At 31.5% G+C, this 18,535-nt stretch overlaps 3 protein-coding genes across 11 annotated transcripts; 1 reads left to right on the top strand and 2 right to left on the bottom strand.

The window, feature by feature from the left end:
* Positions 1-64: 64 nt before the first annotated feature.
* LOC112802601 (polycomb group protein FIE1) lies at positions 65-3,297 on the bottom strand. The gene is made up of 13 exons (XM_025845868.3): positions 3,014-3,297; positions 2,695-2,760; positions 2,410-2,532; positions 2,136-2,216; positions 1,962-2,054; positions 1,777-1,852; positions 1,529-1,608; positions 1,389-1,460; positions 1,028-1,087; positions 805-901; positions 582-645; positions 441-500; positions 65-345 (listed from the first exon to the last, which is right to left on the bottom strand). Exons 1-13 carry the CDS (start codon positions 3,191-3,193, stop codon positions 273-275), a joined length of 1,125 nt encoding a protein of 374 aa, XP_025701653.1. The 5' UTR covers positions 3,194-3,297; the 3' UTR covers positions 65-272.
* A 388-nt stretch (positions 3,298-3,685) lies between these two features.
* LOC112802606 (protein CHLORORESPIRATORY REDUCTION 41, chloroplastic) lies at positions 3,686-5,430 on the top strand. The gene has a single exon (XM_025845881.3). It carries the CDS (start codon positions 4,571-4,573, stop codon positions 5,291-5,293), a length of 723 nt encoding a protein of 240 aa, XP_025701666.1. The 5' UTR covers positions 3,686-4,570; the 3' UTR covers positions 5,294-5,430.
* A 786-nt stretch (positions 5,431-6,216) lies between these two features.
* On the bottom strand, positions 6,217-16,851 carry LOC112802604 (pentatricopeptide repeat-containing protein At4g04790, mitochondrial). Of its 9 annotated transcripts, none has more exons than XM_072237770.1 (18): positions 16,536-16,838; positions 15,561-15,653; positions 14,544-14,588; positions 14,349-14,396; positions 14,139-14,210; positions 13,581-13,998; positions 13,106-13,285; positions 12,578-12,642; positions 11,667-11,774; positions 11,134-11,247; positions 9,974-10,069; positions 9,719-9,817; positions 9,119-9,238; positions 7,570-7,674; positions 7,308-7,472; positions 7,099-7,226; positions 6,888-7,008; positions 6,217-6,648 (listed from the first exon to the last, which is right to left on the bottom strand). In XM_072237770.1, exons 5-18 carry the CDS (start codon positions 14,169-14,171, stop codon positions 6,487-6,489), a joined length of 1,914 nt encoding a protein of 637 aa, XP_072093871.1. In that variant the 5' UTR covers positions 14,172-14,210; positions 14,349-14,396; positions 14,544-14,588; positions 15,561-15,653; positions 16,536-16,838; the 3' UTR covers positions 6,217-6,486. The 9 variants fall into 9 exon arrangements, with proteins under 9 accessions (XP_072093871.1, XP_072093872.1, XP_072093870.1 ...); XM_072237771.1 differs by having other exon boundaries at positions 16,447-16,834; XM_072237769.1 differs by lacking the exon at positions 15,561-15,653 and having other exon boundaries at positions 14,544-14,779; positions 16,536-16,851.
* Positions 16,852-18,535: the final 1,684 nt, after the last annotated feature.

Here is an 18,535-nt window from a genome sequence, read left to right on the forward strand (position 1 = left end):
CCACAGTTACAAACTTACAACAACCAGGTGTGTAGTGCACAGCAAAGAAGAATAATAAGAGGAGTTATTAAAGGACAATTCATAATAAAATACTTAATATCATTTGATTCATATGGTCAACCTAATATTTGAAACATTTCTTGCATTTTTTGAAACAGCATTCAATACTTACCAAACTATTTCAATAATAAAATAAATAGAATACAAATAATAACAATGTTCCTAAAATAATTATTTTCCAACGACTGGCCAAACCAGTCATGGAGGCTAAGCTAAGCTGGTGGCACGTTTGTAACATCGTCCCAGCGCCATATCGTGCCGTCCTCACAGCAACTCAAAATAATACTGCAGCATAACAGAAGGAACTGCTTGAGAAAAGAAACATAGGGAAGAAGATAATACCTTCCATCAAAAGAGCAACATAAGAATATGGCATTTACCTTCCATCAAAAGACACGGCAGTTTGCCGGATTGGAGATTTCGATTGAGGATGCGACAACCTGGAAAAGGTGATGAATTGAGCATAAAAAAAACTTTCTAAGATAAAAACATGTCTCATCATTATAACATGATAAACAAACCTTGCGATAAGAACCGGCGGACTTGACTGCAATTCCCAAACAAAAATCTTCCCTTCCCTGTTACCTGGCAAAGCCAAAAGGAAATGAAAATTGTAAATAAAATGTAGCAGATGTTGTATCAAAAGACGAAGTGGCAGCAAACCACAATGAACAAATTGTGTAATACACAGTTACAAGAAGAAAACAAAATACGACTTAAGAAGAAATTGCAGTTAGTTATTACCTATTGCAGCTTGATTGTAATGGAAATCACAAGAAAACTTGATGAACCAGATATCACACTCAGGAACAGGGTATTTCTGCAGAATGTCAACTACACCCTAAACAACAAACACAAATGCTTTCAACTTAAAAAATTGAAACTGTATCTGCAAATAATTACTGAAATTAAAAAAAGAAAAGTCTAAATTAAAATGAAATAAAACAAGATAATAATTCTAACAAACCTCTCCTGGAGTTTGGTCCTTCACTTTAGGCTCCCACAAGACAATTTCATTGTCAACACTCTGGAAATGCAATATAATCCATTAATTTCAGAATCGGCAGATAAATTTATGTAATATAAAGGGAATAATATTAGTTAATATGAAATGTAGTTGAGTTCGAAGAATATTATAAGACTCTTGAGCAGTGTGGTTCAGTTGAACAAGTTTTCTAGGATTTGGTAAGGAGTTTCAGAAATACCGTTGAACATTTTCTTTTACTAGTATTTGGTTTCACAAAGATCATTTTATAACATGTGAAGGAAGCCAAAATGCAACCATTGGTTGCCACAGGGAAGTAGAATAACTCTGGAAAGTGTGTCACCTTTGAAAGGATAAAATCACCCAGCCACCTATTACAGTCGACATAATTTGAATGAACTGAAGCGTTGAATACCTGAAAAGAATTACTATTAGAAAAGATCTCATATATGTATGTACTTCTACAAATAAAATTTTACTTACAGGAAACTGCACATATTTTGTGGGAAACTTAGATGGAAGATCTGTCCATGTGAATGACTTTTCCACGTAGGTCCAGAACTCTGCACCAGAATAAAAGCCGGGATCACTTAAATGAGAAAGACAATAATATTTAATTACAATTGGTACACACCATTCTGTTTTGCTGACAAGAATAGATGAGAGATTGTTTTACACAGATCGTATATATCCAGGTTTAATAAAATAATGGCATGAAAATATATTCTTACCCTTCATCGACCATATCTTTACAGTATTATCCATGCCACAGCTAGCAATTTTGTATATATCTGATGGATGAAAGTCCTATAAAAAGCAAAAAGATAAAGAACTACAATAAAGAATTAAGATAGAGAACTACTAATTAAGCAAGAAAGTATAGAGAAATACATTGCATAGATATGAATGCACTTACAACACTCAAAACTTCATTACGATGCCCTCCAGCCCCGGCAAATATCAGAATGCATATTCCAGTATGAACATTCCATAACCGGACAGATTCATCCTAATCAAATTTAGATGTTAATGGTTGAAAGGAAACCATTACTCTTACCATCAAAATTTCATACAAAAGAAAGCTACTCACTTTGCTTGCAGAGATCACAAGCGATGACTTCAATGCTTGGGTCCTGATTTCGTTTATGGAGTCTCCATGCCCAACAAAGCTCTAATGAAAAAACAGCACTGCGTCAAGAATCATATGAATAAAAGAAATCATTTTCAAGACATTCAGCATCCCGATGCTTCCTACATAACTGTGAACTAACAACTAACACTAAATATAAAATCAAACAACCATCATTATTTTGGTCTATTGTATGTAAAAAAGAATAAACCAACCCCTGAAAGGTGTGGTATACCTTGTATATCCTCTCAGAACCAGTATCTATGACTCGGATTACGCCATTGATTCCTCCAGCCACCAGAAATGGGGCACCATCAACATTGCTTGCCCAGCTCACTGTGTAAAAGGATTCATCCTTCTGGTCAACATAACAGATGAAATTTGAAGCATTTTTCCAATAACAATTTCAAACTTCCTTAAAATTTAATTTTTAAAAAACAAACCTCAAAGCTGAAACACAATTAAATTCTTCAAAACAAATAATAAAATGTCAGGAAAAAAAAACCAGTGTTGGACTTACATCCTCATCAACATAAGATTGCAAAACAGCAATAACTCCTCCTTCAAGACACTGATAAACCGTAATCTGCACAAAATAAATAAATAAATGAATAAACAAAATGAAGATTAAGATAATAAGCTCAAGCTATGGTTTCAACCATAATTAGTATAACAAAGTGAAAAGTTACAAAATTTTACAGAATCTAACAGCAATGACAAGAATACAAGTTAAAAGACCTAGTCTTAATCTTGAACCGCTGATTCAAATTTTTTCTTTTAGAAAATAACAATTAAACGAAAAAAAAAAGAGTAGAAGATAGAGAGTGAGAGAAGAAAACCCTATTGCCGCCAACAGTGGCAAAAACGTTGAGGTAGCGGGAATCGATGAAGTTGAAAACGACGGCGTATAGAGGGCGTTTACCCTCTTGGAGGCGGTTGGTGACTCTGTAATCTCTCTTCTTCGATGGAGTTAGTGAACCCACCACTGGCTCACTCCCCAAACCAAAAACCTTCGCCATTTTTTCTTCTTCTCTTCAAACACCAAAATTCGCTTCTTTTGTTTCTTTTCCACTCTCTCCGTCACTGTAAAAATTAACAGCTTTTACTTTTGTTTTATAATTTCTTTCCTTTGTTCTAATTTCTTTATATTTATAATAAAAATTTAATAATTTTAATATATATTTAATTAAATAATATTAAATTAATAAAATAATTATTTTTTTATTAATTATATGACTGATTATCTTAAAAAATAGATATAATACATTAATAAAATATTTTATATTATTAGTATATAAAAATTAAATTTAAAATAATATGTTTTTTATTAGTTTTAACTTTTAACATTTTTTTGCATAAGACTTTTTTTTTTCAGTTTTGCCACTTAGTACAATCTTATCATATCTTAGAGATATTATATTTTCTTTAGTATTTAGAAACTATTTTATAAATTTGTTTTATATACCTTGTAAGTTATTTTTTAAGAGATTTTTAGGTGATTAATATTTTTTTATTTTTGCTTTACTTAAATCAATAAACTCTTCTCTTTTTTACACTAAAAGTGTATTAGTTCATGCATTTTCCAACTATATTTACTATACAAATATCTAATTTAGTAACGTTAATGCATGAAATAGTAGATTTGGACTTTAATTTAGTAACGCTATATGCATAAAATAGTAGATTTAGATGACATTATTTATTATATCATAAATTATATAAATATAAATATATTAAATGATTATATATGTGGTAGAAATATATAAAAGTCAGATAAAAAGAATGTAAAAAGTAAAAAACATAAGAATAATTTTTAGAATTAGTCTCTGAAAAATTTTTAGGCAAATATTTTAATTTTTATTTTATTAGACAAATTAATATTCACATCAAATTATTATAAAAAGAATGATATAAAATTTTAAAAATTTTTAGAGACTATTATATTTTTATTAAAATGATAATGATTCATTTGTCGATATTTTTCCAAAATTTAATGCAAAGATTAATTTATCTAACAAAATAAAATATTAGAGACTAATTTAATAATTAAAATTTGTTATCCTTTAAATTGATTTGGATATTACTCAAAATATAAAAAGAAATTAGAAACAAAAAAGCAACTAATGGAAAATTTATTAATCTTTATGTAAATCATGTCTATTGTTATCAGTTATCACTGCAATGAATCTGAACTTAAAGTGAAATGTTCCTTCCTCATGGGATATTTTAGCATAGTACTCTATGCTTATTGGACTACAAAATTTAACTGTATTATCTGACACAAATGAAAAGCTACAACAAAATCATCATAGAAACCAAACCAACCAGATATAAAAGCCAAAAGAGCCTTATCTTTAATCTTTATTTCACTTTGCTGCATTAAGAAACTAGTAGCAATGGCTTCCACAATCCTCCAGTTTCTCTCATCATATCCTACTTCTCATTCTCATCATCCAAACCAAAACCAAAACCATCTCTATTCACATAGACCATTTATAGAGATTTCCAATATTCAAATCCACCCAAGAAAACACTTCTCCATCAACTGCATCACTAATAATAATAACAATAATGCCTTAAGCACCAATTATGCAGCTAGTGATTATTCCAATGATGATTCTAATGAAGAATTTCCAACCCAAGATCCTAATTCTAGCACAGTCAACAGTCCAGAGACATTTCCCATAGAGAAGAGAAGAAGATCAGAAATAGTGAGGCAAAGAAGGCCTAAAACTGAAATATCACAGGCCGAGCCACCGAATTTTGAGGTTGGTTGGAAGAGGACAAAAGAGATTAATTTAGAGCTGCCAATAGGTTATGTCATAGCTGACTTCTTGGAGAAGCTAGAGGAGCTAATGGGGAAGGAATTCGGGTCGACAGAGTTGCTAGCAAAGGCCGGGGAGATTGTGGCCGAGAGGGCGAGGGAGGAGGCAGAGATACTGATGGATGAAGGGAAAGTGGAAGAGAGAATGGTGACTGAGTTGTTCAGAGTGTTGAAGCTGATGGAAATGGATTTGGCAATGGTGAAGGCTTCTGTGAAGGAAGAGACATTGGATGAGAGGCTCATACAGGCTAAGGCTAGGTGCAGGCAAGCCATTCTTGTTGCTTACTCATTTTGAATCAGGTTCAGATTCTTTCATGATGGGAATGTAACTTTGTTGGTGTAATTATTAAGGTTTACATGAAATTGATGTAGATAAATTCTTGACTGACTTTTTTTTTTTGAAGTACTCATTTGATATTCTTATCTTAGAAATTTGAAATGCTTTAGAAATGTAAAGTGACAAAATTAAAACTTTTTAAACTCTGGACCAAATTAAATTTTAGATGATCATTGAAAACATCTAATATAATTTTCTGATATATATTGGTGCGAGTCCTATAGATTACTGGATATTAGCACTTAAAAGAAGCAAAATACTGCTGAAGATCCTAATATAAACTTGTGCATAACTGTATTACGATTTTATCGTTCTTTAGGTATACACATAGTTTTCACACTCTTAAAATGTTTTTCTTTTTCTTTGTTTAGCATATATTTAGTTATCTGATTCAAGTGATACAAACTTAATTCCCCTTGAGCAAAAGTCTCGATTTTGAATAATATGGATGGAAAAAAAATTCTGTTAACAAAACTAGCTCCTAGTAGATGTTTGACTCAAACAAAACTGCCTCATATAGAAGAAGATACATGTAGTCTCAATTGGAAAATATAACAGCATGCTTAGCTATGGATTAAAAAATTGTGAAAATTTTATAGCTGAGTGTAACAATTTTGATGGCCAAATTTGTTGTGCAAATTTTGGTTTTTATAAAAATCTACTGCACCTGAGCATTGTCGCAGTAACAAATGATCATAACAATGAACAATGATTTTCTTTTAAGATTTTAACTGCAATTCTTTTCTTCAAAATGCAGCCCACTTTCCAGTTTCCAGTTTCCACTTTATCCGACTGTTGTTATAGGTGCCCCCTATCAGCTTGCATATTCAGTGCAAGTTTCAAAATTACTCATACGTACATCATCAAAAATAAACATAGTATGATTAATATTTTTCTGATATTATATTAACAAAGAAAAGAGAGAAAAATGTTAGTACACCGCAACTTCATGCCTACTTTAGCTGCAATATCAGATGTTTGAATTCTGGAACAGCCCTTTTAGAAAAGACCTACCTATCTATCACCTCAACCCCAAATTTTGTGAGTTATTTGTACACATTTGGATATAATGCCCCTATTAATAGGAAGTCAAGTGAAGACTGAAGAGTACTTCACCTACTCACCCTTCTTAGTTTAGCTCAATGTTTTGTTCAGTTAGCATTATGTAATTCAGAGGTTTTGGCATGAGCACTTAGCAGAGAATCATGATATTCCTTTGGAGGCACAAGGCCTAGCTTATCCTTGATTTCAGAAAGCAGTTCAAGGCTCGCTTGCAAATGGCTCGACTCTGACCCATTGATGAGAGAGAACACCTATACAAATACAGACACAATTGTTGTGAAACCAATAATGACACACAATAGAGATAGATAAATGATTTACTTTACTAATAGATTCTCCTAAAAATCCTCCTAAACACTAAATAAGGGAAGCATTGGTTGTTTTTTTTGAGATTCCAAGACAAAAAAAAAATCTACTGTTTTTAATACTTTATTTTATAGTAATAGGAGTATGATTAGGAATATTTTTCGGGAAGGAAGCAAAGGCGAACCTTATCAAAGAGAACTTTCATAACCAATTCATTGCTGTGGTGCTTATCGCAGAGAACTTCTGTAACCAGTTCGTCGCTTTGGTACTTATTCTTGAGGAGCTTACACAAGTTGACAGCAGAACTGACACGAAATATAGTGAGCATAAGTAAACTATAGAATGCATTTCTGGTGAAAAAAAGTTTCAATAAAGTGGGAATAGAAAGATGGAACCTTATATCCTTGTTCCAAATACAATACAAGATGATTCTGCAGCAAGCTCCATTCCAATAATCTGTATCATTTAATTCCTCAAGTAGAAGAAGCAACCTGTCCAGCTCTACATCGGACCGAGTCTTCTCCTATGGATGTTGAATTCATTGATTATGAATCATATTAAGTTAAAAATTTTATAAAAGCCGATAATATGTTCAAAACCTTACAATGAGATTCATAACATCTTTTGGCTCCAAATTATGTCCAGCTTTCTTGATTTCCTCGTAATAATGAATAGCTTCAGACAGTTGCCCATGTGCTGCAAGAACTGAAACAAGCACATACTTGATTTGGTTCAAGTTCTTCTGTGGTATCAATGGATCTAACACTACCTACAATGGAGGATTAGTTAGTCACAATAAAGGTTACTTGTCTTTCAAGCAAATGATAGATAGCTCAAGCAGCAGCATATGCTGCTTGCACCCGTACCTGTTTTGCTTTCTCCAACTGTCCACAAGCAGCATAAGCATTTATAAGGGCCATGAAAATTTGCTTTGTAGGTTTGATTCCAGATTCCTTCAGTTCTTTATAATACTACAAGCATAAAGTTGAACATACATTTGTAAGCATTCATCCATAGACAGCTTATCAAAATGGCATACCTAAGTTAAAACTAATTTTATGTAGCTCCGTTGATGTAGGCATATCCAAACAGATTATTTTCTAACATAGAAATCAAACTAAATCCCGTTAAAAATATAAAAAACACTCGTGCCTCAACACAAGAGCTTAAGCTGTTGGTGGAGATGGTTGAAGACAGTATCAGGGATGGATCCGCGTCCCCCGGGCGCGGGGGGAGAGCATAGGCCTTGGCCCCCCCAACTTTTTTGAACAAAGTTAACAACTTTAAGTATATAAAGTTATTATATATTATATAATTTTATTCGAAAAATAGAGTAAGTAATTATCTTAGATAAATAATTAAATTATTAAACTCAAAAACAAGTAACAATCCTTAAATTGAGAAAAATATTATTGCTAATCACTTTTCGATTAAATAAATTTCCAAATCTTTAAACATTTAAACTTTTTTTCTCTTTTTAAATATTTTTTCTCTTAATTTTCACACCTATTATCATATAAAAATACTTTAATATTTATAATAACTAAACAAATCTTTATAGTACATACATGAAAGTAAATTATTTTAAAATTTATTTATTTTTCTCATGATATTATATTAATAACATATTAAGTAAATTCATTAAAACAATTATATTTTATATATTTTATTCATGAATATGTTTTAAATGCATATAACAAAGTTATTAGAATAACTTATTTATATTATTTTATAGTATATTTTTTTATGATATGAAGCATAAAAATATAACATACTGTCACAATAATACTTAACAAAGTAAGCTAATAAAAAATAGATAATTTTTATATTTTATCGAATCCAAAATAAAAAATAATTTTTTTATATAACAAGCACTTATTAGTATTTTTTTAATCAAAAAAATATTAATTATAATTATATATATTAATGAATATATAATATTATATTTGATTATATAATATTTTAATTTTCGTCCCCTCCTCTATCAAATTTCTGGATCCGTGACATAATGAGAGCTTCAAATGACCAAAACCGTCTAGAGTTAAATCATTGTCCCCCCCCAAAAAAAAAAAAAAAAATCATGCAGACAAAAGTTATACATGCAAAATGCAAGATAAGCCTATGCAATATTCACACATCAAACCCAAAAGAGATGCATGCATTAGAAAACATATTTCATATAAAGAGCATTCATGTGTCTATCGAAAAATTTAAGAGTTGGTTCATGATAATGCAATGGAAATACTAAGATAGTAAATTTCTTAGATAAAAATGTTGAAGCAATCAATCTTATAGTCTGAGTTAATATTAGAAGAAAGAACATAAGAAATATTAGAAACTTCTGAACACACACAGAATTGAAGATCAAAAAATGACTGAAATGGGTTTATTATGATGTTATAAATCCCAACTTACCATAACTATATCCTCTTCAGTTTCAGAGTTGCTAATCAGGTAGCTAAAAGTCTCTGAATCAGGCATTACATCAGCATTCTGCATGTGCTCAAGGACCCTGACCCCATCACTCGTGTTTTTCTGAAAAATTTCAGCAAAATGGTGAGAAAAGGAATGCATTAATGCTGAAGTAGGATAGATGTGATTCAAATACATTTTGGAAGGACTTCTCAGCATTTCAAAACTTGTCAAAACTATATCCATTATCAGCAGCCATATTTCAACTCATGAGAAATCACTTGTATGCAAAGGATTGCCCAGATAACCGTACTATTTTACAGATACAAGGAGTTATCCCTTAATGCAACTATTGATTTCTAGAGTGTAGTTTGGTAAAATTTCTCTTTGCCCAAAGCCCAAGAGTCGGAATGACTCTGCTCAAAGATTTGTGTCATATACTCATGTCCATAACCTATAACTATTTAAAAAGACGAAACGAAAAAATAACAACAAAGGTTCAATGGAACCATTTTTTTTAGGTTCAACGAAAGCATTCCAATCTCATTGCAAAACCACAAAAAGCATATTAAGTATAGAACAGAGGCATTAAAGAAACATCACCTCTCTAAAACATTCTGCCATTATGGTATTGTACATGCTAGCTGATGGTTTCAAATTCAGTTCCCCCATTTCATCGAGCATTCTATATGCACCTTCAAGCTGTATTATGAAATAAAATAACATCAACGGCGTTCTAAATTTCACTGCAACTCACTAAAATACAGCTACAGTGGATACTTAGCAAGATGAAGCTAAAATCAGTAAAAGACTGGTGAACAATAAGCACAAGAATGAAAATGAATGGGTACAACTTACGTCTTTCATCTTCAAGAACAAGTCTATCATACATCTGAATGTCTTATCATTTGTCTCCAGATTGTACTGGCGTATTGTAGAGAAGATCCGATGAACCTTTATTTGAGAATACACCAAAGAATAAAACAAACTACATGTGAGAACAGTAAACTATCCAAGATGTTATAGAATAATTGATTCCAGCTCTACATATATTGCTTACTGACAGGAACTGAGATCTAGCAGAAAATAGGGGATTTTATTGATGAACTAGGCATTGTAAATCACAACCCCTTACTGAAATACACTGTTGGGTCTAACCAACTCTGGAGAGAATTTTCTTCTCCTGAACTAACAAACTGAACAGAATTTTCTAATTGACTAAAAATTAACTAATCCCTAGTATTTCATAGGCAGCAGCTAGGCCTAGCACTACTGCTCCTAAACCTGCTAAACTAGTTTAAAAGGGACAAACAAACCTGTTTCTATCACTTACCTTTCATTTTTATTAAAAAAGAGAAAAATTAATGAGAAGAGATGAATGCAAAAAGAATGGAGGTGCAAAATAATTTCAAATTGAAGCATCCTTACTTAATGGCAAGAGAGCAAAAGAAAAATTACGTCACTGTTTTTTTCCAAAAGGTAAAGGCGGGTAGAGCAAGCTATGTCATCCAAAAGATGAGCTGGTCAATTCTAAGCAACCCCTCTGCACTAGACAATTGCAAGAAAGACAAAATTTGTGATATAGAGCATAGAGACAAAAGTATTCTTGGATCTTCACCTAATATACTAAGCTTTTAAGTCTACTGATTCCTTGACATGATATTAGAACTTCATGGCCAAGAGGAAAAGAATCCAATTAATGCCAATATAAATTTTAAGATAAAATGGTGAAGACTGAAGAGGCTATATTTCACCTTTCCTTCAAGCTTGAATAAGAACATATACTGCAGGACCGGAAGAAGATAGAGTAATTACTTATTATTATGATCTTTACTGGATCTTCACTTTACAGTAACATCAAAACTTTCTAAGTCAAAGATATAGACATAACACAACAAAACAATAAGCTTAAAGGTCAAAAGTTTACATCCATCGGAGAAAATTGATGGAACATTAAAAACACAAATTATGAGAGAATGAAGAAAGAAGAGAGTGATTACATGGATGATGGGTCATACCAAATTATATTCAGATGTTTCCTCACAAGTTTGTAATATGGACTGTAACATCTCATTTGATAAAGTCAAGCCCCCTTCACACATTTCATCAACAATATCAAGAGCTACACGCACCTGCATTAGAAACAAAAATCACTAATCTCCAAAATTCACTCGAGAGAAATTGACACATCATGGACTTTTATTGTGAATTTGCATATTGGATAAGATAATGAAAAGAGGAATTATGCCAATCACAGAAGAGGAAAGTACCAGCAATGTCATTGTGATCACTATAATAGAAAAAAGTGCTTAAGAATTTACTTGTTTCTGTGAATATATGTTTCTTTCCATTAAATAAAAATATATATTTTAAGATAAGTAACATGGCCACACTATGTTTGTCAACCTCTAAATGGTAAAGATATGGGATGGGTGCACTTTCAATGGCTTGTGTTTTTGGAGATGACATATCGACACTTTTCTTATTTTTTATTTCATTCTGGACTTTCTAATTTCCTCTTACAGAAAGTGCAAAAATCATATGGTCATACCTCGCGCAACGTACAGCTATGTAAAATTAGCCTCTCATATGATGAGGATGAAGGTGACACTTCAAGTGTTTGGTGCAAATCCTTGAATTTTGTAATGACATTCTCAACCTTCACAATACCAACAATAAATATGAGAATGCACACAAACACACATAAAAGTCCATAACAATAACTACAACGTACAATTATTATGCCAAATGTTCACAAAAAAGCACTAGTACCACCTTATCATTGTGTTCAAAAATGCACATGCAATTATGGAGTGTTTAATATACAAACACAATGAAGTAAAATCTCACAACAGTTACGAAGGAATTGCTAAATAGAACAGGGGGGAATTATTAAATAAAATGCAGTCTCGAATGTCTCCAAAATAAATCTACAGTAAAAGCCACTTTGAAGAAGTTTATTCCATACACCAAATTTGCATAAAATCAACCTAGAATGAAATAAAAAAATTAACAAGAATGAAAGGAAAAAGATAAAGAACCATGTCCAGCAAAGTAAATGAAGAGCTACAATTACTGATTTATTGTAAATACCATATTGGCTTCTAACCATAGCTGAGGTGTGAGTATCAACTCTCAATCATAATCTTTGTTAGTTCAAAAACATACAAATTCTACTTATAGCAGTGTATAATAGGCTAAAAGCCTGTAAATGCCTCTGTGTGGAGTTCCATTTTTATTGACAATTAAAAATAAGTTGACAAAAAAAAATCATAACATAGGTATGCTAAAAGAAATTTAAATGGGTTTCATAAAAGTTCTATCATCACTGCAATCTGAAGTATCATGAAAATGTAAAACTGGCGATATATTTTTAGAGAAAGAAAAATGGATGAAGGAAAGCGCTTGATGGTATCATGGACTTGAGGAAATTATCAATGACATATGCAAGAATTTTCTTACCGATAAATTTGGGATGCTAACAGCATAACTTGCAATGAAGTTTGTAATATTATTTGTTTCATAATCTGCAATGCATAAGAATCTCAGTACAAGCTATACACCAATTAAGATTTATAGAGGAATTCAATCCTCAATTCTTCAGCAGAATCACAATATGACTTAGATAATTGGTGTTATATTAAAAAAACCCGAATTAAGTACATTAATAATTGACAAAGAAAAAAGAAACCTGCAATCTTAATATATGTCCATTTATACATATAATGCTTGGGATTTTGTTCCTCTAGAGTACTTTGTGTAATATAAAGGGTAAAATGCAGAATGTATGAAAGACTTAAGAGGCTATAGTTCTGCAGTTTTGACCCCCTATACTTTAGAGGAGCCAAATTCGAAAGACTTAAGTAACATAATTCAAGAGATACAACAGCTATATCATGCAATTTGTTTTCCTTTTTTGCAAGCAGAAACATTGTTTGATGTCTAGCGAAATCCAAATAGGTGATGAGAAGATAAATATTGTAATCATACCACTTGTTTTGAAGTCCAAAAGGAAGTTCTCCACAACAGGTTCCAATTGATGCCTTCCTAATGCCTGAAATATCTTTTCTACAGATTCTACAGATGAAAGCTTTTTTATGTTTATGATTTCCAATAGCTCCAATATCTCCTTCTTCCGCTCACACTCACAAAGAGCCAATAAATAATTTTCTGCAACATAAGTTGAATAAAGTAAGTTTCCATTTTAAGGTACTACACAAAACATAATTTTCTATCATTATTGAACAACGATGTGCAGAACCAGCAGCGACAACTTGTCACTTAACATTCATTTCTGCAGTAATTGACCACTGACCATGTCACTTAAAATTCACAGTCTCATTAAATGAAACTGCATATGTCAACATCTGCTACGGATAATCCAAAGCTAGATGTTTGAACACAACTTCTATGAAACAAATTATGACAAACCAATGCTATGAGGGAGAAAAGCATATGCACCCACCTCGTAAATCAGAAATTTCTTCACCATCATTCTCTGCAATGAGATTACAGATTTCTTGAATCTTTTCTTCATTATTAACTCTTAACCACAACATCATTTCGTAGTAACCGAGTCTGGTAATTAAACTGGCATTCTGGTCTTTGATAGCATCATAGAAAAAATGAAACTCTTCAACCATACACATGTCAATAGTATACAAAAGAAGTGGACGATATGATTGCTCTTCTAGCCGAAATCCTCGTTCACCCATCAATTTAAAAAGATGGAAAACCTTCCCCAACTCTTCTATCACTATGTCTTCGTCACTACTTTCCCTAGCCTTTTCTATGCACATTTCTATCAGTTCGTTGTACCCTTTGATCCCTGGATCTCGTCCAACTTTACCAAACAATGCAATGGTAGCCTCCGGCCCAAGTACCTTTGCACAAATTCTAACCAACTTATTAAAACGGTTCTCTTGGGAAAATTCAAACAAGTGTCTCTGTTTCTTTTTGCGAGAATGTCCTTTCCGTTGTAACAATAAATTATTGTTATATATGTTTGAGAGCCATGATATACCTGGCTGACTTTGGGACTCTTTTGCATTATCATTTCTCTTAGACATGGGTTTCTTCACCGAGATACTATCACCTGACAGTACGAAACAATACAACAAATAACCTTTTAGGAAAGGGAAAAAGAGAAGACAAGCTCAGCACTTGAACAATACACCAATTAACCGATAACATACATTCTCAGTTTCTTCCAGGAATTTCATCAAACACTTACCGTAGTAAATAGAAGAAATCTTCTTAAACGCCACATTAGAAGAATCATCTGCACCAAAATATTCACAAACACAAAAAACAAATTTGAGACTGAAAAAACACTACCCATAAACGAAATCCGCAACAAAACTCTAAATTTAGCTCATTCAGCTTCAGAAAACACAACACCCCGAAAAACAAAAGAGTGCAGAATTACCTGAAGCAGGGGATTGTTTAAGCTTGAGGCTTGCGAGTGTAGAATCTCCATCGAATTCCGAAAAGAAGGAAGAGTATGCAGCAGAACGTGAACGTGAACAGAATCGGGTTAGATTTCTAACGTAGGAGAAATATGAATGGCGCATTTTTTTCACAGCACTTTTGAACGAACACGGACAAATGGAAATTGTGCTTCTTGCCGCAGTGAAGAGAACGCGACTATTTTGAAGCACACCACTGATATGAAAACAAAATCAAGCAGTAATAGAATTTTTGGTAATTTCTATCAAATTCTCTAATTTATTATTTATCAATAGTAATCAAGGTTCAGAAAACCGGATCGGTCATCAAACCACTCTAGTCATTGGTTTACTGGTTCACTGGTCCAACCGGTCCAACCGATGGTTCAACCGAAAAAACCATTTTAGAATATAATAATAAATAAATTATAAATAAACATCCTAAAATATAACTCAACCTATTTTTTGTCTCATAAGAACTATGTCATTCAGCCAAGAATATATCTTTCATCTCTTTCCTAATGTAAAGAATTAAAAAAGATCAAACAAATTGAACAAACCTTGTAATACTAATGGTGAATCCATCTCCTTAATATAGGAATTAATCACATAAATACATTAATATTACAAAATATACTAATATACTTGCCAAATAGGTAAGACATGATATAACAGTACCTTTCGATCGATTTTAGAATACGTCAAGCAACATGTAGAGATGAATTAATAGCATAAAATAGATAAGAAGACAACACTGAAGGTTCAAATAATCATTGAATACAATGCAAAGCTGCTTATTCATTGAGATCTCACATTATACAAACAACTTTCATGACTTAAGTTTGCACATTTTCAATAAACAATTGTAACTAATGTTATTTTTTATTTTACCATGATATGTACAAATCACTTATAGCACAAAAGAATTAGTAAAGAATTAAAAAAATAAATAAATTCACTATTTATATTGAATTAGCTAGAGGCAGATGCATGTTTACCAAGTGATGCAGGATTGTTTATCATTCCACTGGTAATTGAATATGTGCCTCCGAAGGAGAACTTAAATTCAGGGAACTTTGATGAGTTCAAATCTAGCAGCATATAATACAATCCATAGTTGAAGAGTTTAGCAATGAAAATGTACAAAATTTCAATAAACATTATCACAAATTTCAGATTCAAAACACAAATCAATAATCAAGTAATCAGAGATATTCAAAATCACAAATCACTACTTCAGACTTCAGAGACATTCAAATTCAATAATCCAAGTACTTCAGAGACATTCAAATTCTGCCTACAGCATTCAACAATATACAAATTTCCACCATTAGCAACAAAGTTTTTAACCCAATTTTAACAAGCTCAGCACAATGATTAACAACAAAAAAAAGCCCTAAATGAGGTAATGAGCACAAAATCAAGAAACTTTAACAAAATTTAACAACAGATAAAAAAGCCAAGAACAAGCCAGTAACTGTTTATCAGTGCCAATTTAGCATCAATCAATAAGCCACTGATTAACAAGCTCAGCACAATGATTAACAATAAAAAAAGGCACTGAATGAGGTAATGAGCACAAAATCAAGAAACTTAACAATAGACAAAAAAGCCAAGAACAAGCCAGTAACTTTTTACCAGTACCAATTTGGCATCAATCAATAAGCCACTAACAGAGTTAATCAATCAAGAATAGGCTAGAACAAGCCAGAGTAGTGAGCAAAGCCAATCAACCAAGAACAAGCACTAAGCACTGACAGAGCATCCAATTAACTCAAGCACAAAGTAAAAAAACAAAACAGCAACACATCACTTAATCAATAATCATCAACAAATGAAAAACAAAACACCAATAGTGAGTATTAAAAAACGACGATCACTAACCATCAAAGAACAAGCATGAAGAGGGTTTGGTTTCTGAACAGACAATAAAAAAAAAACACGAGGAACAAGCACTAGCAGTGAACATTGACCTTCGACGGACGACGGAGAGCGGTTGAGCGCGACGGACGACGGAGAGCGGTTGACTGATGAGAGCGAACAGGGGATGGAGAGCGAACAGGTGACTGATGAGAGCGAACAGGGGATGGTGAGAGAGAAGTAACGAACGCCGATAGCATGAAGACGAAAGTTCTTGAGTGTGACGGAGGCGGCAGCAGCAGTCTCTCACTCCGCCAGACGGCGACAAGATTGGTTGAGGCTAGGGTTTGCTTTCTTTGGTGGAGGCTAGGGCATTTTGCTGATGACTAAGGAAGGAGTTGGACTGTTGGAGAAGGGAGCCAAACGCGTGAAATCCCTTTTTTCCTTTCAACAAATGAAAACGGCGCCGTTTCCTGTAAACCGGCCGGGTCTCGGTCCGATTTGACCGACCGGTTCTCGGCCGGTTCAGCGGTTTGTGTCCAGTTTCTAAAATAGCGGTTTCTACTAGTAAATCGAATCGCCTAAACTACCGATTCGCAGTTAACCGATTCAACCGGCCGGTCCGATTCGGTTTTCAGAACCTTGATAAATATATATTTTAATTTTAATTAAAGTTCTATTTTTTCCTTGATTACCTTGTATATATACTCAAAGATACAAAAATTAAACCTAAGATAAAAAATCGAAATGGTCAGATGAAATAAAAAATAAAAAAAAAATTACCTTTTCAAGAGATGTATGTATAAATTGGAGGTAAATAATAGATATTCTAACAACAAAACATATGGAAAAAGGAAGAGAAAACGGGCAAAAACGAGAGAAATACATTGGGTGAATGTAGATGAGAAAAAAACATATATAAACGAGTAGGAAAGATTCAAACTTTTGTCTCAAAACAAAAAATACCGTTTTTGGTGTGAAAACATTTTTAAAAGTTAAAACTAAAAAGACTTAAAACATGAAAATAGCATTTTTAATTTTGTTCTATTTTTTTGAAAATATTTTCGTGAAAAAGATTTTTAAAATGTTTAATCAATTATATTTTTATGTCTTATTTTCATTTTTTTGAAAATAAAAATGAAAATGCTTAAACTAATTAGTCCCTTAAAATAGTCTCTCATAATAAAAAAAAAAAAGTATGACTAGGTATCTTTTAAATGTGATCCATTATTCAACTTTTTATTATAATAATTTAAAAAAATTAAAACAAGCACATTTAAATAAATTCAGTGTCTTTTTAAAATTAAATACACATTTAAAATACAAATTAAATAAAACTAAAATTTAAAATTTAAAATTTCTGTTTCAGTTTTAGCATTTTTAATTATTAACAAATTATCATTTAAATACACATTCAAAAATTAAATTCAGTAAAATTAAAGATTTTAATTTTAAAATCCAAAAAGTAAATCTTTAAGGGTTTTAATTATTAACCCACACTACAAGAGATCATATTTTAAACTAATATGTTAGATATACTTTTATTGAATAAGATCTAAAAAACTTAGCTTAATTATTCATTTTAATAATTTTAAAAACGTTAATAAAAAATAAAAAATATTAGATACGTTTTTATTGAATAAGATATAAAAAAATTAATTTTATTTTTAACGTTTAAATTTAAATTTTAGATTTATGATTTTGGATGTGTTTCAAACATATTTTGTAGATAAGTTAATAATTTTATATGTGTAATAACTGAAAAAAATAACCAATTTTTACAAATATATATTTTAATAATTTTAAAAGCGTTAATGTTCAAATAAGTAAAGATAAAATCCAACTAATAATAAAAAGAAGAAATATTAGATGAGTTTTTATCGAATAAGATATAAAAAAAATTAATTTTATATTTAACGTTTAAATTTAAATTTTTTATTTATAATTTTAGATGTATTTTAAAAATATTTTGTGTTTCACTTAATAATTTTAAATGTGTTATAATTGAAAACAAAAACGAATTTTTACGTACATTTTAATAATTTTTAAAGCATTAATATTCAAATAAGTAAGAAAAAATTCTAACTATTAAAAAAAATATTAGATGAACTTT

The sequence above is a fragment of the Arachis hypogaea genome, chromosome 5 (assembly GCF_003086295.3).
Source record: "Arachis hypogaea cultivar Tifrunner chromosome 5, arahy.Tifrunner.gnm2.J5K5, whole genome shotgun sequence".
Taxonomy (NCBI): domain Eukaryota; kingdom Viridiplantae; phylum Streptophyta; class Magnoliopsida; order Fabales; family Fabaceae; genus Arachis; species Arachis hypogaea.

What these genes read in the sequence shown, in the direction of transcription:
- LOC112802604 (XM_025845872.3), bottom strand. Translation starts at nt 16,531, where the DNA reads ATGTTCACTGCTAGTGCTTGTTCCTCGTGTTTTTTTTTTATTGTCTGT. An exon ending in AAACAATCCTGCATCACTTG is followed by an intron (nt 14,589 to 15,560) that starts GTAAACATGCAT and finishes AATTCGATGGAG; the next exon opens with ATTCTACACTCGCAAGCCTC. An exon ending in TAAACAATCCCCTGCTTCAG is followed by an intron (nt 14,397 to 14,543) that starts GTAATTCTGCAC and finishes ATTTTGGTGCAG; the next exon opens with ATGATTCTTCTAATGTGGCG.
- LOC112802601 (XM_025845868.3), bottom strand. Translation starts at nt 3,193, where the DNA reads ATGGCGAAGGTTTTTGGTTTGGGGAGTGAGCCAGTGGTGGGTTCACTA. An exon ending in CCACTGTTGGCGGCAATAGG is followed by an intron (nt 2,761 to 3,013) that starts GTTTTCTTCTCT and finishes TATTTTGTGCAG; the next exon opens with ATTACGGTTTATCAGTGTCT. An exon ending in GTTCTGAGAGGATATACAAG is followed by an intron (nt 2,217 to 2,409) that starts GTATACCACACC and finishes TTTTTTCATTAG; the next exon opens with AGCTTTGTTGGGCATGGAGA.
- LOC112802606 (XM_025845881.3), top strand. Translation starts at nt 4,571, where the DNA reads ATGGCTTCCACAATCCTCCAGTTTCTCTCATCATATCCTACTTCTCAT.